The sequence below is a fragment of the Tiliqua scincoides genome, chromosome 1 (assembly GCF_035046505.1).
Source record: "Tiliqua scincoides isolate rTilSci1 chromosome 1, rTilSci1.hap2, whole genome shotgun sequence".
Lineage (NCBI taxonomy): Eukaryota > Metazoa > Chordata > Lepidosauria > Squamata > Scincidae > Tiliqua > Tiliqua scincoides.
The window spans coordinates 232286728-232314282 of record NC_089821.1 but is presented as its reverse complement, the minus strand read 5'-3'; the positions used below and the strand labels follow the sequence as shown (position 1 = coordinate 232314282).

General features: G+C 45.0%; 1 protein-coding gene across 1 annotated transcript in view; it reads right to left on the bottom strand.

The window, feature by feature from the left end:
• Window positions 1–27555, bottom strand: part of WDR64 (WD repeat domain 64) — a 108487-nt gene that overhangs the window by 59386 nt on the left and 21546 nt on the right. The window contains exons 7-10 of the mRNA XM_066623070.1: window positions 23681–23898; window positions 21154–21288; window positions 17532–17611; window positions 13765–13904 (exon numbers count right to left, since the gene is read on the bottom strand). Of these exons, the coding sequence (XP_066479167.1) occupies window positions 13765–13904; window positions 17532–17611; window positions 21154–21288; window positions 23681–23898 (573 nt within the window). The remainder of the gene's footprint in view (window positions 1–13764; window positions 13905–17531; window positions 17612–21153; window positions 21289–23680; window positions 23899–27555) is intronic.

Below are 27555 nucleotides of genomic sequence, written 5' to 3'. Positions count from 1 at the left end.
CACTGGGGAGGGCTGGAAATCTCACTGATTCTTTTTGGGGGGTTGTTATTGCAGGCAGACTACAGAGTAAGCTCCATTGACCACTATGGGACTTACTTCAGAGTAGACATGCATAGGATTAGGCTCACAGGCTGCAATCCTACCCACACTTTCCTGAGAGTAAGCCCCATTGACCACTATGGGACTTCCTTCAGAGTAGACATGCATAGGAATGGGCTCACAGGCTGCAATCCTACCCACACTTTCCTGAGAGTAAGCCCCATTGACCACAATAGGACTTACTTCAGAGTAGATTCACTTGGTGGAACAGGACTGGCTCCCCCTTATTTAATTATTTATTTTATTTTAATTTAATTATTTATAATTACTTATTTTAATTTGCTTAATGATGTCACTTCTGACCATGGCATCACTCCCAATGGGTCCTGGACAGACTCATTCTAAAAAGTGGGCCCCGGTGCTAAAAGTTTGAGAACTGCTGCAATAAGGTGTTAGTAAGTTGACACACGTGTGTGTGTGTGTGTGTGTGTGTGTGTGTGTGTGTGTGTGTGAGAGAGAGAGAGAGAGAGAGAGAGAGAGGGAGAGAGACTCTACAAGTTTTCAAAATCACTAAAATCAGAGTTTGGAGGAATAATGCCATCATGTTATATATCAATCAATGCGTAATTTCATGCAGACTGCAATGAAAGAAACCACATTGAAATATCTGTGTTCTAACAAAAGGTACAGCCAAAAAACCTGTGGGGACGGGGCGATGGTACATCACCACACCCACCACCTGGGGCGATGCCCCGCCCACTGCATGGGGTGACACACAGGCCTCCTGCACCAGGTGACATGAATCCTAGTGAGGCTACTGCTCTCTGATTTCTACTTCTCTTATTTGTATCTGCCCTAATTTACTGAAAATTCCTCATAATTATGTTCCACATGTGTGAGATCTAAAGGTGTTTGTTTTTGGTGAGTAAAATAGGATTGCAGCTTAAGAGTTCAATCCTATTCCACTTTCCAGCACCTATGCAGCTGTGCCAATGGGATGTGCACTGCATCCTATGGTGGTGAGGGAAGTCATGGAGGCTTCCTCAAGGTAAAGGAACATTTGTTCCTTTACCTTGGGACTGCATCGTGCCTTCATCAGTGCTGGAAAATTGGATAGGCTTGGACACTTAGGGTGCAATCCTAACCCCTTATGTCAGTTCTTTCCAGCACTGGCATAGCAGTGCCAATGGGACATGTGCTGCATCCTGCAGTTGGGTGTCACTCATGGAGGCCTCCTTGAAGGAACATTTATTCCCTTACCTCAGAGCTGCATTGCCCTGCATTGCTGGAAAGCACTAAGGGGTTAGGATTGCACCCTTAGTCTTCAAGAACACAGTGAGCTTATTTCTGAGTAAAATAGATAACACCATTTTCAAACACTTCTAGTGATACCACACAACCTCTTGGGACATGCAGTGTGAAACACTTTACCATCTCATGCCATTTGTCATGGACTTAATAGAAAATGCTTGTGGGGAGGGGGAGATATGTGGTTGCCATAGCAATTTTGTTGGTTTCTTTTTTTCCCTTTGGTGCACAGCAACAGCCCTCCTGCCGTCATCTCACGCAAGTGATGGCCCAATCTATGTAGTGGCTCCACCATTGGAATTAGCATTACATTGGCAGAATGTACTTTATGGTATTGCAAACACTGGACCGGAAATGCTGGATGGGGTAGAGGGGTGGGGGCATGTTGAGGCTGGAGGGATGTCTCCCAGCAGAAGCAACTTGTTTGCCAGATACTATCCCCTCCAGAGCTTCCCAACACGCCCCCTTCAGCTCCTCAGACTTGCCCCAAATGTATTGCTAGCTCAGGTCAAAGGAGACCAATTGGTGATCGAGGAGCTGATGGAAAACATTTTCCTTTATGTAATGGAAGATCAGAAGATCATCAGGTGGATGATGTGGTGTTGACAGCGATTCCATGTTTTGACAGCTGGTTGACAGCTCTGGGAAGGGCAGGCCTGGCTCCACAGCTGTAATCAATCAAGACCAATGGAGACTCTGATGGACACCTGAGCTTCATTTGACCTTGATGGGACTTTGAAAGGACATGGACTGAAGAGATGGCTCACCTGAGCCTAATTTGGACTTAACAAGGGGCTAACAAGGTAGCTCACAGGTGAGCTGCATTTTGGATTATGAGACATCCAAGGATAAAAGGCAGCTTCAGACAGAGACAGAGCTACCCTGACCCAGAGGGAGACGCTACCTGATCCAGCAGGAACCAGACCAAGAGGGCTACCTGACCCAGACCTATGGGAGAAGGGGACTGCCAGCACTCTGCTGGAGAGGACACTGCTGGAGAGGAGGGGCTCTGCTGCAGAAGACTGGACTGGGAAGACTGGACTGTGCTTTGGAGACCGGATTGGACTTGGACTGGAGGCTTTGGACCTTTACCCACTGAGTTAAGTGGAGTTTTGGGGAGGGGGAAGCCTCTGGACAAGAGGACTTGCAGGAGTGTCTGTGTTTGTAGCAATAAATTCTTGTTAATTGCTCAACTGATAAGGAGCTCTGTTCATTTCTTTGCACACCACAGCTGTTCTTGGAAAAGGAGGGTGTTAATTAGCCAAAAAGTGGGCATTAGATGGGAGTTGGAATATTTGGACGGGACAAATTGGAGTAGTCAGCAGGATAGGGAAATTGGGATAGGACACTTTACCTCACCCAAGTCTCCCAATTGCCCCCCCCCCCCCAACCACCACATACAGCACAGCCTGTTTGGCACAGCTGCATGCTATGACACGGAAGAGATAAGACTGGGCTGTGAGAATCTCACACAGGCACAGCCTACTAGACAGGAAGGTGGGCAGAGGAACAGGCACAGTGCCAGCTGAGGCAGGCAGCAGGACAAAGAGGAGATAGTTGGTGTGGTGCAGGGCAGTTGCAGTGACAGGACAGGAGGCAAGTAGGCAGGAACTGGGAAAACTAGCCTTCTCTCTGCTAATTATAGAGCATGTGCAAAACTGCCAGCTGACAAACAGTTCAATGCATGCTCCAAACAAAACCAGAAGGTTCTCAAATTAATTTGTGCAATATTTCCAAGTATGAGAGAGGCAGGCAATCTCATTCAGATCACATTGACAAAATATGTGCAATCAAGAGAAGTTTAACAATCAAGGTCTGCACCAGGTCTGCAGTCCTCAAAACACCTCTAAGTCTTCCTTCATAAGAGAGATGCACTCCTTGCACCCACTAATCATTTCAGCCTTCCTACACTGCACTTGCTCCAGTTCTTTTTCAGGGGAGGAAACTCAAATGGCTTAGAACAGTGGATCTCAAACTTTTAGCTCCGGGACCCACTTTTTACAATGAAAATCTGTCAGGACCCCGGAAAAGTGATGTCATGACCAGAAGTGACATCATCAAGCAGGAAAAATTTAAACAATCCTGGGCTGGAATTCTACACTCACTTACCCAGGAGTAAGTTCCATTTGCTATAACTGTTAAAAGCATTCACACAGTAGCCTTCGAAGTACAGATGTGTAACATTTCCCTAAATGCAATCACATATCATGGTAGCATATTAAAAAAAAATATTGGCATGAATGGGGACCCACCTGAAATTGGCTCATGACCCACCTGGTGGGTCCTGACCTACAGTTTGAGAAACACTGGCTTAGAATATTCAACCTGTATAATGCTTTTTCTATCTATCCATTGTTTTTCTATGAAAGCAATATAACAAATTGGATCAGATGTCCTAAATGTCTTTGTTCCAATTATCATGATTACAATTCACCAATGCAGGAATACAATACACTCCAGTTATTGTCAAGGATTAAATTTTTAGTGATGGCTTAAGCCCAGTTGCCCTCATTTTTTTTATAAGGATGTCATAGGAAATGCTCTATGAATACATCTAAAAAACAATAGCACTGACTTCAAAACAGTTCAGCATTTATAGAAATCCTTCCAAGCAGAGACTTAGCAGGTCAATTCAGCTTCAGTGGCTCAAGGGGCATTGATAGGAAGCTTACAAGGCCTACATCATAGCAACTGGATTTTAAAGACAGGTGGAGACAAACAGGACTTCTGTAAAGCTTTCACCTAGAGTGAAATGGGTATAACTGTTTGCCTGAAGCAATGAGAATGGAGTTTTACCTGCAGTGGAGAATGTGTTTGAGAACATGGGAGGGTAATTCTGAAGGTTTTTTAAAACATTATTTTGATCATCAGTATGTCATATCTCCTAAGGTTCACCATTGGTCATGGTACTTGAAAGCACATAATAATAAACAGTAAAAAAAAAATACAGTGTACATATATCTATCAAACTTCTGCCTTTCTTCTAGAAGATACTGGTAACTAGTGTAGACACTATGGGTGCAATCCTCCTGAGCAGGCCCAGGAGGGTTGCAAATGTGCCCATAAAGCACATTTGTGCCTTCTTGTGAGTCTGCTGGATGGCGCAGGGACACACACCAGCCAGCGGAGGATGAATCCAGCCTCTGCGCTGACTCTGCTGGGGAGCCTTGCATCAGGTGAGAGGGAGGCTTTCTGAGGTAGGGGGAGGGCGGTCCCGGGGGTAGGCGGACAGGTGGGGAGTGCGAGATGGGGCTGGGACCCAGCTCTTATGCCAGATCCCAACCTGTTCCCAAAGCCAGCACAGAATGGCTTCAAGTCACTTCGCTCTCCTTTGACTTATGCCACCTCAGGAGGTGGCGCAAGTCTGACGAGACCCATTGGGGCTACAGTGGCTTACCCAGGGGTAAGAGGAAGAGTTTCCCCTTACCTCTGGCTGAGCCACTTCGGGACCCTATCTTGCGCAGGATACAGCGCACGCCTCCTGGCCTACCTGTTCCAGCGCAAGATAGGATTGTGCTGTACATCTTATAAAGTTAACATGTTATAGTTACTGTTATATAGTGGGTCCATGCGAACAAAGGAAGGCATAGTGATAACAGCTCAATACATTTATTCCATCTTCAGAACAGAACATTGCTGAATACAAGGCAAACCCCTGGCTTTTTATAGCCATTAACTCCGCTCAGACTTCCCATGATTGGTGCAATTGAAACCTTACTAGAGGGCCAATCGGATGGTAGGATTTCGATCCATCACCTGATTGGCCAGCCATAAGTCTGGGCCAATCAGTTATGCAGGATTTTGATCCTGCATAACTTACATACATAATAGTTACCATGGCTACTCAACAGATTGGATGCTGTTTACTCCACCTAGCCAAATACCTATCCAACCTAGGCCTATTTAGCTTCAGCAAGATAAGCTGTATCACATGTCCTCAGCCCAGATCTTGGGTGACATGTAGAGAATTAAATACAGTGGTACCTCGCATAACGAATGCCTCGCGCACCGAAAAACTCGCAGAACGAAAGCGTTTTGCGACGTTTGGTACCTCGCACAACGAATTTTTATGACCTGTGCTTCGCAAGACGAATTTTTTGTTTTGTTTTGTTTCAGTTTGTTTTAAGGGGAGGATCTTCATGTCAGTTTATGATCCCGTCCACCCTAGTAAGGGGAGGATCTTCATGTCAGTTTATGATCCCCTTCACCCTAGTAAGGGGAGGATCTTCATGTCAGTTTATGTAAGTAAGTCCCATTGTGCTTGCTCCCAGGAAAGTGTGCACAGGATTACAGCCTTCAAGCTCCCCACTCAGCATCCCCCCATTTTTGAAATCCTCAGTACAGTATGTATGCCTTTAAAGAGCACTTAATAAACACTTTGTAAACCAAATTTGACTTTGTTCTGACTTTTCTTGCCCATAGGAACACATTAATTAAATTTCAATGCACTGCTATGGGAAAACGCGCTTCGCAAAACGAAAAACTCGCATAACGAAAGGACTCGCGGAACAAATTAATTTCGTTATGCGGGGCACCACTGTATATGCCTAACAACCCAATCCTAAGATCTGGGGCTGATGCAAGGAGCAGTGGTGCCAAAGTCACTGCTGCTGCATCTCTGCAAGACCTGGCCCGGCCACCAGAGCCTCCTTGGGGTAAGAGAACAAATGTTCCCTTAACCCATGTTGAGCTCCACTGGCAGCAATGGGTCTCCTTGAATCTGCACTCACTATTTAGCAGGAGTGGCTCAGGAGGGAGTACAGGACCCTTCCCGGGGCCCCAATTCTTCCCTCAGTCCGCTCTTCCTCCACCCAGTTCCAACCTCCTCCTGCCTTCACCACCAGCTGGGAGGCGCACACCAGCTGCTCCAGCAGCACATCTTCCTGATGCGGAGGCTCACTGGCTTCTCTGCTGGCACAGAATGTCTCCCAATGGTGGGAAAGTGCCTTACGGCACTTTATGACACCCAGCACTGGTGGTGCAAGTGTGCTACCAGCACTGGGCTCTAACAGGATTGGGCCATTAGTGTTCCTAGTCAAATCAAGAGGGCAATAGGGAGCTACGACGGTATAGTGGTTTGGAAGTTGGACCTCGAAGATCCAGGTTCAAAACCCCACTCAACCATGAAGCTACCTGAGTGACCTTGGGCGATCTTGTAGCCTCACCTACCTCACAGGGTTGTTATGAGGACAAAAGGAGGGGAGAACTATATAAACCACCCTGAGTTGCTTGGAGGAAGGGCAGTATAACGATGTGAATGAATAAATACATGCTGTAAAATCATCCTGTGATTAAGTATTGATCACAGAGATGATATGCAGTGCTCCAAACTATTGTGAGCAGAAGCAGGGCACAAAGCCAGAGGGTTCCTAAGCCTTAGATTCGGTTTTCTAGTTCAAACTGCAAGCATGTCAGGGGATTTTTCAAACATATATTAAGGCATGGTTTTCAATTGCAGGTAAACCTGTAAAATTGTGAACATGTTGCTTGCTATAAGATTTGTTCACACAGTGCCTAATTTGCTGGATTTGGTTCCTACAGTTTGTCTTCTAGTTAGTGGGATTTAATAAGTTTCCACGTTATACAATGTGCATCCATCCTGGACTTGAAAAGCTAGGAGATAAAGGGAATGACTTTATTCAGTATAGCTTTTTCCAACAGAGATTGCGTTCACAGGCAGGTTCACAGCTTTCTATTTAAATTTGCTGCTTGCTCCCCACAAAGAAACTCTCCACAGGTACAAGTAGCCTGTTGAGTGTCATGCATTATGGGAAACAGTGTCAAATTTACAGTGTCAATTCAGTGAACAGAGTTGGGCAATGTGTGAAAAGGTCACTTGGTTGGAATCCAGTTAAACCAGGAGAAACCAAACAAAGCTGAGTTTTTTGAAAAGAAATCTTGGCTCAGGTCTATGAAAGCCAGGTTCTTAAATTGCCGCAGTGTGATTGTCCAGAGAGTTAAATTTATAACTGCATTTAATATTTATAAAATACTCTATTTATCAGACACCAGAAATGTTGTACAAGAATTACAGCAGTAAATGTAGGCTCTGCCCATAGACTCATGCATGAAACACATCTGTTACATCAAGGCAACAGGAATGGAAAGGTCAGATTTTTTTTTTTTTAAACCTGTCTGCACTGTTCCAAACCAGCTTGTCAGTGTATGGAGCTGACCTGGCATGGTTGAAAAGTGCAGGGGCTTTGCTAATTTTGATTGCATCTGTCACTTCCCCAGAGGGTCTCCTCGACATTCAGGAGTGGGGCTTGGGTGGTGGTGGTGAAGAAAAAGCCTTTCCCCAACTCCACCTTTCCCCCTGAAAACTTTCGTATTGGTACAGCAAAAGTTTCCAGTTCCTATTATGGACTCATTTCCCAGAAATTCATGTTGATCAGCTTCCTTCCTCTTTGAAAAGCCACTAGGACAGTGGTTCTCAAACTTTTAGCACCTGGACCTACTTTTTAGAATGAGAATGTACCAGGACCCACTGGAAATGATGACATGACTGGAAGTGACATCATCAAGCAGGAAAATTTTTAACAATCCTAGGCAGCAATCCTACTCTCACTTATCCAGGAGTAAGTCCCATTTACTATCATTGTTTAAAGCATATACATACTAGCCCGTTAAAAGAACTGATGTGTTACATTTCCCCACATGCAGTCACATAACATGGTAGCATCAAGTCTAATATATTAAAAATAAATATTGAAATGAATGGGGACCCACCTGAAATTGGCTTGCAGCCCACCTAGTGGGTCCCGACCCACAGTTTGAGAAACACTACATTAGGGAACTGTGGGTTATGCCTCCATCATATCTATTGTCATGTCAGACTTTCAAAACTCATGGGGACTCATGCATGCCCTCTGTAAACTCAAGAACCAAGACGTTTACTGCCATCTTCCATTGTTAATTAACAATGTACACTTTTTTTCCCCTTGCTGCCTTTCCCCCAAAGTTACTAGTCCTACACATTGGCCTAAAGCAAGAATTTGTACAATGCTGATGTCATAAAAGCACAGATAACTCCTTACAGCTGGGAAAACGCTGCTTTTCCCTAAGGTTAAGCTGTTCCTGGGGCATGAAAGACCGCATTTTCCCCAAAACATAAGGCATTACTTTCTCCTCCCTTTCAGCTGGCACTACTGCCACCATGAAAACAGTTCAGGAGAAAAAGCCAGGCAAGCAGACCTGCAAAGGCATGGGGCATTATTACAGAAGAAATAGAAGTGTTTTTTTAACATTCTTTTTTTAGGCACTGAAAATCCACTATATGAGCAATACCACTCATAAAAATGTTGGTGATCCAAACCTTTAAAAAAGAATCAAGTGAGCAAAATATTATGGCTGTAACTAGGGCTGCCCAAGATCTCCAGATGTTGGAGGCAGCATGCCAAAAGCTGCCTCCTCCAGGGGTCTCTAAACTTTTTGGCTGAAGGGCCGCATCAAATATTTGGCATGGCGTCGAGGGCCGGAAAAAAAAAATTAAATGTAAAATTTAAATACATTAGAGATGGAACTTAGATGAATGATTGAAATGAATGAATGAATGGGCTCAAATGTCCAGGATTTCTCCAAGCACCAACACAGCCCAAGAAATAAAGCACACACACTTAAATCGACCCCCATTCCCCCACGCCACAAGTACAACTCCGGTTGCATTTGGTCAACTGGTCTAGAGGCTCTCAGGGGATCAGAGGCTGGCTGCGGGCCAGATAAAGGCTCTCCACAGGCCACATCTGGCTCCCGGGCCGGGGTTTGGAGACCCCTGCCTTAGGCAATGAAGTGCCAGCTTCTGCTCCTTCAACTCTCCAAAGCTCTAGCTCAGCACTCCCCTTCCAACATTTCCTCCCCCCACCCCCATTCCTAATCCAGGGAATGGAAGGAGGAACAATGGAGACAAGTAGGTGGACAGAGATGGGCACCCTACACCAGAGGCCACCTTTTCAGTTGGTCTCAAGGATGCAGCCTGATTGCAACATAAAGTTTGACAGCACAAGTGACTGTTCAGACATTTCTATGATTATTCCTATTCAACATCCATTTTCCCCTTATGAGACTACCTACAGTTACATCCTAGAGGCTGGCAATGATTGGCAGGTTCCAGCCAGACATAAAACCCCTGAGAGGGGACTGGGAAGAAGATATATCCAGTGCACAGGATTAGTGGGTTACAGTGCCACAGTGCCAGAGGATTGGAGGATAGCAAATGTCTATACTGGGTAAGATGGTGGAATGCCTCATCAAAGATAGAACCTCAAAACACATAAACGAACAAGCCTTGCTGAGAGAGAATCAGGATGGCTTCTGTAAGGGTAAGTCTTGCCTCACAAACCTTTTAGAATTCTTTGAAAAGGTCAACAGGCATGTGGATGCGGGAGAACCCGTGGACATTATATATCTGGACTTTCAGAAGGTGTTCGACACGGTCCTTCACCAAAGGCTGCTGAGAAAGCTCCACAGTCAGGGAATTTGAGGGCAGGTCCTCTCCTGGACTGAGAACTGGTTGAAGACCAGGAAACAGAGAGTGGGTGTCAATGGGCAATTTTCACAATGGAGAGAGGTGAAAAGCGTGCCCCAAGGATCTGTCCTGGGACCGGTGCTCTTCAACCTCTTCATAAATGATCTGGAGACAGTGTTGAGCAGTGAGGTGGCGAAGTTTGCAGACAACACCAAACTTTTCTGAGTGGCGAAGACCAGAAGTGATTGTGAGGAGCTCCAGAAGGATCTCGCCAAACTGGCAGAATGGGCAGCAAAATGGCAGATGCGCTTCAATGTAAGTAAGTGTAAGATCATGCACATTGGGGCAAAAAGTCAAAACTTCACATATAGGCCAATGGGTTCTGAGCTGTCTGTGACAGATCAGGAGAGTGATCTTGGGGTGGTGGTGGACAGGTCAATGAAAGTGTCGACCCAATGTGCGGCGGCAGTGAAGAAGGTCAATTCTATGCTTGGGATAATTAGAAAACGTATTGAGAACAAAACAGCTAATATTATAATGCCGTTGTACAAATCTATGGTAAGGCCACACCTGGAGTATTGCGTCCACTTCTGGTCGCCGCATCTCAAAAACGATATAGTGGAAATGGAAAAGGTGCAAAAGAGGGCAACTAAGATGATTGCTGGGCTGGGGCACCTTCCTTATGAGGAAAGGCTATGGCGTTTGGGCCTCTTCAGCCTAGAAAAGAGGCGCCTGAGGGGGACATGTTTGAGACATACAAAATTTTGCATGGGAAGGATAAAGTGGATAGTGAGATGCTCTTTACATTCTCACATAACACCAGAACCAGGGGACATCCACTAAAATTGAGTGTTGGGAGAGTTAGGACAGACAAAAGAAAATATTTCTTTACTCAGCGTGTGGTTGGTCAGTGGTGACCATCCTATGGTTGGTCACCACAGGATGTGGTGACGGCATCTGGCCTGGATGCCTTTAAAAGAGGATTGGACAAGTTTCTGGAGGAAAAATCCATTACGGGTTACAAGCCATGATGTGTATGTGCAACCTCCTGATTTTAGAAATGTGTTATGTCAGATGCAAGGGAGGGCACCAGGATGCAGGTCTCTTGTTATCAGGTGTGCTCCCTGGGGCATTTGGTGGGGCCGCTGTGAGATACAGGAAGCTGGACTAGATGGGCCTATGGCCTGATCCAGTGGGGCTGTTCTTATGTTCTTAGTGGTTCAAATTCCTGAAGGGATTCTTATAAGGATGACTCTCACACCACCCCCCACCATATTTGGGTATACATATCTGAGTATAAAATACATATACGCCGCTCTCAAAGGGGCAGAGCACACAAGGGCTGAATCAGGAACATGTCTCTTTTATAAACTCAGGAATAGAAGCTTAATCCTTTGTGAGTGTTTAAAAGAGAGACATACCTGATTCTAAACACACATACACAAGCCCTTCACCCATAACATACTTAATGTGGATTCTGCATTCTGGTAGGTGTAATAGACAATGCCAACTTCAAGTAAATGGGAAAATGGTATCTGGTGTACAGAGAATATGGGGAACCAGTAGCGTAGCTAGGAGGGTGCAGGGGGTAGCAGGTGCACCGGGCTACAGGGTGGCTGGTGGCAACAACATGGCTGAGGAGGCAACAACTTGCAGGCAACAGCACCTGTGCGCAACAATTGGGCTGCTGCCGGCAGCACTGCCAGTGCCAGGCACTCCAACAGGAGGAGGGGCAACAGTCACGGAGAGGGGTGAAACTGCATGTTGCCCCTCCATGCAGCCAAGATGGAAGGTAGTCTAGCTTGTCACTTCCGGCAGAGCTCAAGAACCACAGGTCTCAGCAGGCACAAGGAGCTGGCCCTCTCCCCCTCCCACAGCTGAGATGCTGCGATGGGCACAGACCTCCTCAGAGTCTTCCTTTCATGCACCTGCCAGCCCTCATTCCCTCCGTGATTTCCTCCACCTGTCCTGCTCAATACGCTGCCCCCTGAAGCCCTATTTGGCTTAAATGGTAAGAGAGGTGCACGGGGAGTGGAGCAGAGTGCATCAGTGCTTGTTTGTGTTTAGAGAGGGAGGAAGAAGTGTGTTGGTGGGGGGGCTGTTGGATGCTGATCAGAACACTGGGTGTGTGTGTGTGTGAGAGAGAGAGAGAGAGAGAGAGATGGAGCCCCCGATAAGCAGGCATAGCCTGCAGAGACCCTTGTGGAGCCCAGCCTGGACTGAGGAGGGGGTTCGCCTTGTGCAGCGAGACCAGTTGCTCACCACTCCCCCGCCCTGCGCAGCCTACTCTCCTCTGCTCCTCACAGTCCTCTCTCTACTTCCCTGCCTCGTTATCCTCCTCTCTCCTCCTGGCAAGGCTGCAGAAGCCCAATTGTCTCAGCAATCTAAGCCAGTAGGGCTTGCTCCAGAGTAGACAAGCAGAAGATTGGGCTCCAAGGCTGTAATCCTCTCCCCACTTCTCTGGGAGTAAGCCCCATTGACTAGACTGGGCTTGCTTCCAAGTAGACATGCAGAGGACTGGGCTCTGAGTTGGCTGACTGTGATAGGTCACCTGCGCATGTGCAGGAACCTGAAGAGGGTCACAAGCCAGGCACAGCAACCTGCGAGGCAAGTTGCAGCAGGAGCACCGAGCAGCAGGTGGTTTGGCCTCATCATTTATTCACATAATTCCTCAATTCCACTTCCTAAAGGTCAGCTGCTGGCTCTTATGATTGTCTCCAGTCCCCTCCTGCACATCTCAAACTGTGTAAGGCTGTAATCCTACCTTACTTCACTTACCAGGGAGTAAGCCCCACTGAACACAATGGGACTTACTTTTGAGTAGACATGAATAGATTGCACTGTAAAAGTGCAATACTTACTTTCAACAAATGTTTGCTATTTTTAAATATTAGCTAACATTTCTCACTCACTTTAACAAATAAAAAGACCCAAAGTACTTAATTAAATTTGATGTCATTGCCGGGAGGGGGGCTACAGTATTTTTTTTTTTTTTGCACCAACTTGGTTAGCTATGCCACTGTGGGGAACACCAGAAGGAAACATCAGTACTCATTCCAGTTTCCTGATGACTTTACCACCCAGATTTTTAAAGCAATTTTTTTTTTAAAAAAAGGATAAGTTTCATTATTAACAATGAAATATGTGAGCTGAAAAGCCCACGTTGGTTTATTTTAACAAGATTTTGCTCTCACACTCATTCTTCCGGCACCTATTTGACATTTAGGGCCCAATCTGTTCCAAATTTCCAGCACTGATGCAGCTGTTCCAGCAGCATAAGCTTTTATCCTGTGGTGGGGGTGCACTGGAATGCGGGAAGGTAATGGAATGTTTATTCCCTTACCTCCGGGACTGCATTGCGGCTGCATCAGTGCTGGAAAGTTGGATAGGATTGGGCCCTGAGTTGTCAAAGACATATTTACTTCCCCTGCCTCCCCTGTTTTGTTTTTTTTTTTTTTAACCATGTAATTTAAAGAGAAGCTCCAAGACACTAACCCAAAGACCAGCCTGGAGCACTGCGCAGGGCTGCTTATCTCCCACATCTATGAGCTGTAGGGAAGAAGGTACTGGAAAGAAGACTTCTGGACTGTCTCAGTTCCAGGTGGTCTATCAGCTGCTGGACATAGAATGCAGGCACCCTCACATGCATTCTCTACAGGTCACAGCATACACAGACACAAGAAAGATCATGTGCGCTATTTGTCTGTTACGTTGACAACAACAGCAGCTTCCCTCCTGGGGTGAGTAACACATTTGGGATGGTGATTCTTGCAGAAAACATACCTGTGCTGGCTGGTGCAGGAACGGATCTTTGTGCCAGCACTGCCGGCTCCTGAGTAGGTGCAAATAGGCTTTACAGCTCATTTGCGACATTTGGAGCCAGAGCGGGGAGGCCTGCTCCAGCACAAAGGTAAGTTAGGATTGGGCTGTAAGTTAAAGAAAAAATAATTTACCTTTGCAGTGGAAAGGCTAATAATGTGCTGATCTTTTTCATTAGTGACAATCTCTGTAATGCTAAATAAGTGCCCCATCAGCTTCCCCACTGGCTTGGTGTTGATGTTGGGATGCCACATACGGAGAATTTTGTCATCTCCTGTAGAAGAAAATTGACCAGTGATACAGTCTGCCCTGTGCTTTATAGAACATCAGTAATTCAACGACTCACTGAGAAAATGTTTTTTTCAAAAAGTGACCCTTGGGCTACCGAACAGTTCAGTGCTACTCTCTTTCTTGACCACTTCTCATATTATCTGCCATTCTATGACAAAAAGGAAATTAAACTGGTATTTTCAAGCCTCTTGAGCCAATGAATTTCTATGTCAAAATGTAGACTCCTACTCAGAGATAGAAAGTCTGCCAGAATCAGTTGGAGCATTTAGAAGCTAAACTGTGGATTCTGTACTTTCTTTTGTAGTTATGTTTATTGTGTTCATTCACATGACAATTTCTAACTAACTGGTAGATCATTACATTTCTTCCTGTCTTTCTCATTTATGTTGATAAATCTGTATGCTAAACATCTTTCTTGTAAGAGTGCTTGTATGGTCCATACAGCTATGTGACATACAAGCTTATTGTGACGTCAAGGCCTTTTCTAGTCTTGTGGACATGACCATCATTTCCCAATGAAGTGATGCCTTTGACCATAAAGAGGACACTGGCTTTCTTGGGGTAGGGAGAATGACTCATTTGTTCCTGCTTTCTACTTCCCCTGTAGTGACTGCAGAAACCTTGAAGTTGAAGGAGCTGTCCTAAGGATAGAATGAAGGAATCTTAGTTGTTGATCTCTAGTCAGAATGTTATCTTGTTCTGACCAAGAATAATTAAGCATTGAACAAGTGGACACCCTTAGAAATTGGCATCTAACAGACATATGTACTTTGCTCAAAGTATATCACAGGTGAGGACAGGGGCTAGCTAGATTAGATGGGGGATGGGACAGTGTATTAATGTATATGGATCTCCTTCCTATCATTTTCTAATGACAGAAATATTTTAAATAAGATGATTATTAAATTCTTTCTGAAGCACTTGATAACATGGACAGGGAGCTTTCCACATATGGTTAGATAAGGGGCTAGTTTTCATTTCCTAGCTGTTCATTTGTGATATACACTACAGTGCACTGATGTGAACATATAGGACAGCTCCATTCTGTTGGTGCCTGCTCCTTCCCAATCTTTGGCATTGCTTTAGCCTTGTGGTTCCCAACCTTTAGGAGTCAGTAGACCACTGAGGCAGAAAACCAGAATTGTCATGGACTATATATAGTGCTGGCTGTGAGTGGTCTAGTCTCACTGGTGGTCCATGGGGAAGCGTTTCTGAAGCAAGTGCCCCCCACTGACGATCAAAGAGGGTGGAGAATGGACCACCCACAGCTGCAGGTAACCAATGCTAGCTACGGGCAGTCCATTCTCCGCCTTCTCTGGTGGTCTGGTTGGGGAGTGCTTGCTTGGAGAGACACTGGAAGTGATCAAAGGCAATTTTTCCCCCCTGAGTTCTTGCAGACCAGTCTCACAGACCAAAGTCTCAGTGTCTTGGGTACCAGTGCTTTAGCCAAAAGAAGGAGAAATTCAGGGACTAGCACCATCCTAGCCTCTGTGGACAAACACTGGTTCTTTCTCTGCTTTTCTAGAGTGAAGAAGTTGCCTTTGTGTTTTGAAGAGTAAACTGCTAAATCTTTCCATCTGGAATGAGCCCCCATGACTCATTCTAAATTTGTGCCCAGTTTGCAATGTCCTCCTGCAGCTCAAGGAGCAAATCCATTATTTCTTGCACAGAACCCTCCTAAAATGTCAGGAATGCAACAAAGGGGCATCCCGGGATGCTTTTGGTTGCATGAAAACAGTTGTCCTTCAAACATCACAGAGTAATGTGATGAGCAGTTGTGAGTGAAAAAAATCAAAAGCAGTTACATAGCTGCCCACATTTGTCAAGAGGTCACATGTGCTGCAGAACTTGCATGAAGAAAGAGTTAGAAGAATCTGGGCTGGTTACTGATGTGTAAGACAACCCAAAGGCCCTGAGGGCAGCCAGACCTCTGGAATGTTGATTAATTTATCATTTTAAGAATGCTACTGACATGAATGATGACCAAGAAAGACTACAGTCTCAGTTCATGTCTCCTTCACTAGTTGTCATGATTCTGCTGAGCAATATAAATAAGAGGCATTTTGATATAATTTCATCAGTTTGTTGAGTTATAAATGCAGTTTTTGAAAGCCATTTGCCAGAACACAAACTCACCATAGAATCTATTATTGCACTGACTGGCAGGCCCCGACAATATTTTATTGGAGTTGCATGACTCCCAACACATCACCCCTTAGAGCAATTAATCAAAAATCCAATTTATTTCAGCCCACTTCAGTGTCCAACAACAGCTGATTCATTTCTTAGACAAGCACCTGCTTTAGTTGTGAGATCAATGCATTCAGCAAATGTCTACACACTTCAATTAAAAAAATACATTGCCAGGAGGCTGAGTTTTTAAATATCTGTAAAGGGAATAAAAAGTGCCTGCGTAAGAATGTTTTCCGTCTGTCTGATACACAATAGGAGGATGTCATTGACAGAACTGTCTCTCTTAACATTGGACATTTTTATTCTTGTTTTGCTGGGTGAGCCCGACAGCATAATTCTTTAGCTAGACCAAAGTATGCTTAAGTTTAGAAGAACATGTTTTGAATTATGCCCTGTGCTCACTGCCATTCAAGGAAGGTAGGAGAATATGTCTGAAGAACTGGAGGCCATTTATTATGTCAAAAACTGACAGTGTGGTCTTGGCAAAGCCTCAGTGTTTCTTCTGCAATTTGGGATCATGATCTGTTTTCTCTGTAGCAGACCTGTGATAGCCCAGGCAGACAGAATGACAGGCAACTAGGAGGCCCCTTCCACTCAGTCTAAAATGGGACAGTCTAAAAATATTAGAAGGTTCTATCTACCATCTGACATTTTCTCCACATTTGAATTGGTCTTTAGAAGGCATGTGACAGGATTGCTCTATTGCTAGCAGTAATTGTGTTTCATAATGAACATATCCATATGAAGATACTTATTGCCCATAAGTAGTGCCAAAACCAGGTTGCTGGGGGGGGGGGTGGGCCTCTCCCCACTTCTCTCACCTTCTTTCTTATTCCAGCAACCTTATCCCTTCTTCCTACCTCTCTCTTCCTCCTTCCATTGGTTCTCCTCTCTCCCACTTTCTCTACTCTTCTCTTCCTTGACATCCCCCCCCCCTTAAGGCGAGTTTTATGGGCCATTTGCACCCAACATCTTCCCTGGCAATTCCAGGCCCTTCTTAAGGGCTGGAATCAATCTCCAATGTGATGGAACCCCAGTGATGTCATTACTGGCTGCCCAAAGCCATGGCCAGTTCAACTCCTTTCTTCATCAGCATTGACTCTGGTGCCCAGAGGCAGTTACTCATGATCACAGCCTCCACAGCTGCTTGTTCCCTAAAGGTAAATGGAGCACTACCACTGGTCATGAGGGTTCAGGAGTCTGCCTGGTCAGCTGAGCCTTTTGATAGTCATAAGCTGACCTAGGACATCACCTTTGCCTGAAAACATGCAGAGACATTACTACAGGTGCTATACCAGTTTTTATCATTTAACCAAAAGGAATTTAAAAAATCCTACAGTAAATAACTGTTTTTGCAACCATGACACGTTAAAAAGTATTACCAGGCTCACTTACTGATTGAATGCATTTCACTTACCTCCGGTAACAATGATATTGGCTTTTCCACAGTAAGTAAAGGCGTTAACTCCTCTGGGTACTGAAAAATCTCTGACAGGTCTGCAATCACAAACACGTGTTTGATCAGGTGAAAATTCCAACTGGTATCTTTTGCTATATATTCAGTTTCCCAAAACTGCTTGGAGAATTTTGAACCTTTAGTGGAAGGTTTAGTTAGACTCAGGGCTGACAAGACTACCAAAGGATTAATAACACACATGATTTCTTCACAGCTCCTTGGGAGGCATAGGTTAAGGAGGTAGGGACTCTTCCATTCTTGCTGCAGAGGGATGGAAGAATCCAGGTGGAAACGGGGACAACAAACAGACCCTCTCTCTTTCTCAGCAATAAAATAAACATGAAGGACCAAGACAAAAAAACTGAGTTCAGTTATGGAGTTTTCTATCCAGTTTTTGATGTCCTGTTGTCTCCTGCCATTGTGCAGGTAGGCTGTAGAGAGGAAAGAACTTGCTGCCCTAAAACAAATCTATTGAAGCAATATTAACAGGATTTTTCAGTAGTAGGAATAGGAATGCCAGGAAGAAAGAACAGGTCCGTTCATCCTACAGCCTACCACCTTTCACCAAAATGTCAGTGCCCTGCAATGAAGACTCATGGTGCCAGCTCAGCCATGAGATGGTGGGCTTCCTCAGGTGGCAGATGGATTCAAGTGGCACCTGATGTCTACTGCAGCTGTTTCACTTAGCTCACATTAGTCCTCTTACGTCTTCCTCCTAGTTTGCTGCTCAGTCTATATTTTGTGAAAAACAGCAGCAGAGTGGCATAGAAAAAGGAACCTGGAAGAAGCATCTCCCCTCTTTGGCTTCTCCTAGTTTCCTTGTTTTGGTCCCGCTTTACCACTCTAGTTCAAAACGAAGAATAGCATAACTATAAGAAGAAAACAGATATGCTGGGTAAGGTGGGGGGAGGCTGCCTCCAGCACCACTTGACAAGGTGGAAAAGAGAAGGCAGTGCAATCATCCTGCTTCTGTTCCTTGACTGAAAGTGGACCACTGCCACTTACCATCACTTCCTTTTTTCCTCTGCTTCTAAACTGAAAGGAAGAGGAGGAAGAGGCAGGCAGCAGTAGTAATAAGGGGCCCCACTGAATTTCCAAAGTGTTTCAGTAATAATTTTCCTCTTGCCAGGCCCAAGAACTTAGCCTGTGAACTTGAGAAAACTCTGGCAGCCCTGTAAACTTCCCATGCCTTCCCAACAGGGACCAGAAATCCTCATGATCCTAAGACAGAGGGCTGCAGGTGAGGAAGGCACCTGCCTTCCTCCTTAAAGGATCTGCAGATTGTGTTTGGTGTTTACAAGAGGGTAGCAGTAAGAGAATCATCTGACCTAGCTGGCCTCCTAAATAGGTCAGCCATCTTATAGTAATACCTTAAAGAAGCAGAAATTAAAAAATGTGCTTTTTCAGACACAAAAAGCAATCCCAATCAACATATATAAAGTTCACAAGAATCAAAGTGGAAGACGACTGCCAATCTGGAATGCCATAGTTGATTTTACTCTGGGTGCTATGAACTTAGAAAAATGCACATAATGAGGTCTCTGTTGGTCTGATTCACTTAAAATATACGTCAAATTAATGGTGAACAAACAAGTTCTCAGACTGGGGGTACAATCCTAACCAGGTCTACTCAGAACTAAGTTCTATTTTGTTCAATGGGGCTTACTCTCAGGAAAGTGTGGTTAGGACTGCAGCCTAAGAAGCTATCTTGAATAGCTTCCTTAGAAATTTGGCGTTAACACTGAAAAAGTAGACATGTAAGGATCTCTACCTTGGTTTTACTTTCATTATCACTTGAAAACTATTACAGATAGCAGAAAGATGTATGAACATAAATTGAACTCTTTTTTTTTTTTTACTACCTTAGATTTTACATACAGCTCAAGTGAACTGGTCCTATAGAAAGTGGGGTCATTTGAAGTAAAACCAACCCACAAGAACATTTGAAAAAATAAGTTTTTATTTTAAGTGATTGGCATAGAAAAGCATTATAACTTAAGAAACTTTCTGCCTGATAATCTTGGAACAGTGATCTCTAAAGTGGAGACTGCTGCATGAAGGTAAAGGTATCCCTAGCAAGGATGGAGCTTGCCGTTCTGCCCTGAGGCCTCTCTTTGGGCCACAGATGACCCTGACCTTCATCCTAGCCTGCTGCTTCTGGGGTCTATCATAAGAAAATAAGAAGAGCCCTGTTGGGTCAGGCCCAGGGCCCATCTAGTCCAGCAGCCCACCAGATGCCTCAGGGAGCACACACAAGACCACAACGTACTTGCATCTTGCTGCTACCTCCCTGCATCTAGCATACTATTACTCTCACACATACCTCAGCAAAGACACGAGACTGCAGTTGGGTTGAATTTGTGCTACTTTATTACTTTTACACAGTAACCAACTTTTCATGCATGAAAACTACTGAATATACCTTCCCTCCCTTGCCAGTCTGGGGTAGGCGGAAAAACCGCCATCCATGGCCAATTTGAATGACAGAAAAAATTTCCTACCTGGCCCTCTTAATGAGTGACCAACTAATCTCAGACTGTACATACCCATCATGGCTTGTACCCTGTGGTGGAGTTTTCCTCCAGAAATCTGTCCAGTCCCCTTTTAAAGGCATGTAGGCTGGATGCCATCACCACAGCGTGCTGTCACCCCAGCAGGCTCTGTGTCTGGGGTGTATGCATTTGTCTGGGGTGTATGCATGTCTGTGTATGCATTTCTGAGCATGCATAGCTGGTTGGTGCGAAGGTCAGAGTTGCTCTGTGGCACCAAAGAGAGGCCCCCTGGACAGAACGGTAAGCTCCACCCAGGGAAAGAATTGTGGCAGGCACCAGATCCAGCTTGTGAGCTGGGGTTTGGTGCCCGCTGTTTTGGAGATAGAGGGGGAAAAAAGACTACTTAGAAGTTGAACTTTATTTCAGAGAGGGTTACGACCTTTCTCTTTTAAAGTATCTTTTTCTTTCCATCCTTATTTTTCTGACAGTGCTGGCCCTAACAGCAGAACTATCAAAGGATCAAACAACGGTTTGGGGAAAAAGAATAGTGTAGTCCCTCTCCATTTCTTAACTGATCAACACTGTCACTAACAAAAGTACTGAACATCTGTTGAGGAGAGGAAGGGGCACCTGGCTGGCTGTCACCATATTTGAGTCACCATATTTGAGAAGCAGCTTCTGTACTCAGTTTTTCCATATTTTAATTCCCTGAGCAGTAACTGTCCTAAGCCATTGAAAAACTGCACAGTACAAGCCCAGGTGTCAATACCAATTCAGAGGAAGTTAAATCTTCAGATGAATGTTGATACTATTAGACGTGAAATCTTCTATCTCCATTTCCTGGATACAAGAAATAGACTAGCATTGCTGGCCAGAACATGCCCTTTAAAGGCTAATAATCAAATAATAAACAGTCATCTTTTTGTGTCAGGCATTGGATCACTAATTTTGTATGGGATTTCCAATTAACTGCCACTCAGGTAGAAAAACGCAGCTCACATAAACCAGAATTTCTTTCAATAGCATCTTCAAATCAACCTCCAGGCAGTGCAGTTTTCTGCCTTGAAAGCATTTTTATGGTAGTGACTCACAAGTTGTCCTCCAGCCTTTTCAGGTCATCCAAAACCAAAGAATGAACGCTGTCGAAAGAGCAGGATCCAAAACAATTCAAGGCAGGAATGTACTTCACTTTCACAACCCAGTCATCATGCAGCTTGCGCCGAATACTAGGGATGACAGAACAAACAACTAATTTAAAACAAGCATCTGCTATCTATACAGTATATCAGTAACTGAGCATAAACTTGCTTGACATGAGAAACCAGGTATGGGGAGAAAAATAATCCATTATCTTTTGTGAGAGTACAGTTGCCCTGAGAACCTCAAGACAGCCAAAATTTGGTGAACATTGGTTGGATCCACACTAACTCATGCACAGGGGACAGAACTGACACTGACGGAATGAGCATTCTGTCAGTGCCACCTGCTTAAAAGATGCCATAAAGCTCTTTCTGACAGCACAGTCAGTAGTGCAGTGCAGGGATGCCCACCAGAGCAGGTACAGGAGTGGCAGAGGAGTGGCAGGGGTACGGGAGTCTGAACAGGGGTGGGAAGAGGACATAATAGGGCAGGGAAGCTACACAAGGGAGTGAATTCAGCGGTGATGGAGTGTGCCAAATCCTATCCTCCTTTCTCCACCCCCTTTCTCTCTGTCGACTTACCGTAGCAAAATTGCTAGCATAGGTAGAGGGAGACTCATTGTGGAGTAGGAGGTTTACAGAGGTATAAGGGGATTTAAATCCCCTTTTGCCTCTGAAGCCGCCTGATCCCCCCCCCCAAAATAATATAGCACACCCGTTTGTGGCATGGCTACACTGGGGAGGGGAATAGGATTGGGCTGTTAATTGGGCTGCAATTCTAAGCATGTGGACTCAGAAGTAAGCCCCATGGAGTTTAACAGAATTTACTTGGACATACAGCTTTATACCATTGTAACCGTAGGCTATTTTGGCATGACTACTTATACAGATAGTGCCAAACTTTAGTGCAATTCTTTATTACAGCTAGTGCCTTATAAATTAGAAACTAGCTTTACTATGATGTCCCTTATTACTATGAATATTTGGATATTTTGAAATCCCCTTGCTTTGAGCTATAATCATGCCTTTCACTTATTGAAGGTTTTAAAACTTGCATCAGTTGACTGTGAACACATCCAACATTCAAGATTTTTATTGCTCATATGACTCATTTCTACATTATTGGGAATTTTTTTTAAAGAAATACTCAGCAGCATTAACCAGGTATAATTCCCAATTAATTCACAAACCCATGGAGATCTTTCCCCTTTCTACTCTCTTTTTTAAAAAAAAAACAAAATAAAATAAAAATCTGGACTGTCTAGCCTTCTATGTGTTTTAAAATACTTTTATCTCACCTTTCCTCTCATACAAATGGTATGGCCCAGGAGACTGTTATTACCATATACAGGTATAACATATCCACAGATTTTTCACCCACAGTTTTATCTTAACGTGATGAGAAGCGTCTTTAATTTAAAAGAAAAAAGTCATTTAACAATAGCCCTGTTAGAACAGGAGAGGGCAGCTGACAGACAATCCATCAATCATTCTCTTTCCAGACACTTAGAACACCTTCACTCCCAGGCAAGCAACCCCTCCCTTCCCCCTGAGCACATGAAAGAATGCAAGTGATTATCACCTCCTCCAGTGAAGGGAGGGGTTGCTGAAGTGAAGGGGAGTGAAGCCTTTCTAAGCATCTGGAGACAGAATGATTGATTCTGCCTGAGCGTTTGCCTGATGCTTCTGTTGTGCATTACAAAGGTCAGCAAGGCTGCTTTCAAATCCCTGAGCAAAGGGACATTGTTTTCTAAATGGATTTCCTTTAATGCGATTTTTGGAATCCATGTGGGTGCTGGGAACCATCATGGATACTGAGACTCAACCTGTAGTTATTTCTATTAACATTAGGCATTATTAAAGGAAACATCATAAGCTCACCAATTGCACTTAGAATAGCATGGGGGTGGTCACAGCAAATTACCAAAATAGAATGTTGTTAAGCAAATTATAAATAGGAAATTTTTTGGGAGAATTTTTCTTCCCCTTTTGTTTCACAGGCACAAGATTGAGAAGCCCCATGTCAAAGGAAAAGGGGGAGGGGGAATGACATAGCAGTGGCCACCACCACTGATCCTGCCCCGCCTGGACCTGATCGAGCCCCATTCTGCCCTCCCCCTACCCAGAAACATCCCCTCCCACCCTCCCCCCTGCCATCCCACCACCCCTGATTGCATGGAGCGGTTCATACCTACTTCAGCAGCCATAGCTCAGGATTCAGCGCATGAAGGATGGCGCAGGCTTTCCCACCAGCACTGCAACATTCTAGGTGTTAGAAAGCACTTAATGACACTTTTATGACACCCAGTGCTGGTGCAGTGGCAGTTGTACTGGTGCTACAGTTGAATAGGATTGCGACATCAGTGAATATTTGTCTCCTGCTTATGTTGGGCAACACAGGAATTCCCCATCATGGGACCTATTTAGAATTTAAAACTTAAATCTTCATACTAAGAAAAGACAAATCAATCGTACTTACTTCTTGAATCTCTTTGAGTCTAGAACCATAATGTGTTTGTTCTTTTTAGATTTAGTCTGTTTTAGCCCAAAGTCATCACTGGTCATAGTGAACATATTGACAAATCCCCCATCATCCCCCAGTAAGACGTCATCCTTCATTAACATTTCTGCTGGTTGATGAATTGTACAAACAGAGAGGAGACAATGTTCCATGGGTTTGATGATAAAACAATTATCCTATGAAATAAAGCAAATAGATTATTAAGGCATTTATGTCATTTGTCTACTACTGAAACAATTCATTGTTTCAAAATTCACAGTGACAAAATTCATTGTTTCAGTGACAAAAAGCCTGAACAGCTTGGGTCATATCTTAAATGGGTATAAGAGTTGTTGCTTTCCCTAAGGATCTCTGGTAACCATACTGCTGTGGAGTAGGACAGGGATAAGAGATCCATAAGCAGGAGTTTTGGAGCTGGTGGCCCAAAAGGGACCTAGAACTAATTCATTTAACATATTTTTATCCCACCTGTCCCTTGTACAAGTAAAGGCCGAATGCAGCTAACAACAGTATAAAATACAATAAAATTGTACCACCTCTCGTTACCACCAACGCAACCTTGGATAATGGTGGCTTCTGGAACAAATTCAAAATAGGATTTGTTCAGGTAACCAATGGAATACATGCAGGACAAAGGTGGGGCCTCCCATTGTGAGCTCCTCCTCCTTTTATGCATACTCTTATACCCACTTCTACCATCTGAAAGAGCTAGTATGCTTTTTGGTGTGGGCTGCCCAGTGCCATTCAGAAAAGTGTCCAACAGAGAAGCATAGTTCTCATGAATGGATCTGAAATGTGACGACATGCTACTGAAAGAGAAGCATGCAGAAATCAGTCATCACTCCTTCCCCTACCCTCCCAACAGCAATTGCATGTTTGAAGTCACCATCAGCTGCTACCATATTTAGTCTAGAAAAGTTTGTCCCAACTTAAAACCTGTATCTCTACCCTCATCCTGAAACCTGAAAGCAACACATTTAAGTGGCAATTTGAGTTATCTTAAGATAAGAACTAGTTCGGGAAGTGAAACATTTGTTTAAAAAAAAATCACTGCTGGCTTAAATCCTGGCAGCCAAAATACAGGGCATCTGAAGAAAGTTTATCTAAGAATAAAGTTGCATAGCTCTTCCAAACAGTGCCCCGGGCAGAACTACACATAACACTCACTGCTGCCAAAAATGGAAAACTCATATATTGCTTCTCACTGTAACGTTCAAGATCACTTAGCTTAAGCTGTGACATTGTCACATTGTGCATTTCCCTGCTTGCTGTTAGCAGCCAAGGATGTGGCAACTGAGAAATGAAATTAACATGATGGTATTGCAACACAAGGTCAGAGAGCTTATGTTATGTGGAGAAGGTTGGAGAACTTGGGGATACCATTTTTAGTACGTGCCCTGTGTTCTGTCATAACATATAGTCCTTTCAAGCTGAAGATTATGTCTAACTCAATCTTTCTGTGTGTTCTGTGTGGATGACTTCAGCTTTCTTTGCAGTGCTGGATTTTCCAGGCTTAAGTACTGTAGTAGATGGGTAGATGGGACTCGTCAGCCTAGGAAGGCAGCTCATCTAAGAGAAGGAAACTCTGACCTCAAACCTCCACTGTCTTGTGGCTACATCCAGTTCTGGAAAAGGCTTCAGGAGTCAACCTCGAGGCAAAATCAGGAGCCGGAGTCCCTTAGGCAGTTCATGGCTGAACACAGTCACGTTCTGGCAACTCCTGCGACGCCGCTGGAACCAACCGTATTGGCTTCTGCCTTTCCATTGGACCATTCCAGCGACGTGGAGAGGGGGGATTTGCTGCATGGGTAACAGCCTATCCTCCATACCTTCTTTACCCAGGCTTCGCGCACTGGAGAGGACACTCCAACTTCGCCATACGGCGTCGGCACAACACGGGAAGCAGCAGTTTACCGGTTATAAGTCTTTGCTCGATTGGCGTAGAGCATGACACCAGGGGCTGCTTCCGACGGTGGGAGAGATCATTGCATCTCATTGGGCAGCTACCGCCCGCCTTAAGCTGGGCAGTCCCCAGCCAGTAAGGTGTTGCCTCGCCACGGTCCGTTAACCTCATGGGGTGCGTGGGGTTTAGGGTGAAAACCGACAAGCGGATCGACAACTCTGCACCATGCAACAGAAAACAGAAAACTACTGCCCTAAAGCTGGGCACCTGGAACGTTAGGACAATGACACCTGGCTTCTCTGATGACCTGCAAGAAATAGACGACGCACGCAAAACAGCTGTCATCGACATGGAGCTGAGCAGACTGCAGATGGACATCGTCGCCCTTCAAGAGACGAGGCTGCCAGATTCCGGATCTGTCAAGGAGAGAAATTTCTCATTTTTCTGGCAGGGAAAACCACCAAACGAAACCAGGGAACATGGCGTTGGCTTTGCGGTCAGAAATACCCTGCTGAAATCCATCATCCCACCTACTGTGGGAAGTGAAAGAATTTTGTCCCTGCAGCTCCAGTCATCAGCAGGACCTATCACTCTCATCAGTGCTTATGCACCGACTCTGTCGTCTCCAGCAGAAGCCAAAGACAAATTCTATGATGACCTGGCCACCACTGTCAAGAAAATCCCTGTAAAAGAGCCATTGTTCATCCTCGGCGATTTCAATGCTAGAGTTGGTGCTGATAACAGTTCATGGCCCACTTGCTTAGGTCAGTTTGGCACTGGGAGGATGAACGAAAATGGCCAACGCCTGCTAGAGTTTTGCTGTCATCACGGTCTCTGTGTCAGCAACACGTTCTTCAACACAAAGCCCCAACATAGAGTCTCTTGGAGACATCCAAGATCAAAGCACTGGCACCAGCTCGACCTGATCCTCACCAGACGCTCCAGCCTTCCCAGCATCAAGATCACACGCAGTTATCATGGTGCTGCCTGCGACACTGACCACTCCCTGGTGTGCAGCAGAGTGAAACTGCAAACAAAGCGACTGTATCACACGAAAAAGGAAGGAAGACCTCGCATTGATACCAGCAAGACCCGGGATCAGAGAAAAGTGGAGGAATTTGCACAAGCGCTTGAGGAATCTCTTCCAGGCCCGGCCGACGCAAACGCATCCAACAGATGGGAACATTTCAAGAATACCGTTTACAACACCGCCTTGTCCATATTCGGCAAGAAGACCAACAAGGCGGCAGACTGGTTTGAAGCCCACTCTGAGGAGTTGACACCAGTCATTGAGGAAAAGAGGAGAGCTCAAGCAGCATACAAGGTCTGTCCCAGTGAGCGCAACCTGCAGGTCCTCCGAACTGCTCGCAGCAAAGTCCAACAGACTGCCAGGAGATGTGCTAACGACTACTGGCTCCAGCTCTGTTCCGAGATACAGATAGCAGCTGACACGGGCAACATCAAGGGGATGTATGATGGTATCAAGCAGGCCCTAGGTCCAACACAGAAGAAAATTGCCCCTCTGAAGTCTGCCACAGGCGAGGTCATCCAGGATCGGGCGCAGCAGATGGAACGCTGGGTGCAGCACTACTCTGAGCTATATTCCAGAGAAAATGTAGTCACCGAAGAAGCACTGAACAACATTGAGTGCCTGCCTGTGCTGGAAGAGCTTGACAGTGAACCAACCCTAGAAGAACTTCACGTGGCCCTGGACTCCCTTGCCTTTGGCAAGGCACCTGGAAAAGACAGCATCCCTGCTGAAGTCCTAAAATGCTGCAAAGAGATCATCGTCACTGAGCTGCATGAAATCCTCTGTCTCTGCTGGAGAGAAAGTGGAGTACCTCAAGACATGAGGGATGCAAACATCATCACGCTGTACAAGAACAAAGGTGACAGGGGTGACTGCAACAACTACCGCGGCATCTCTCTC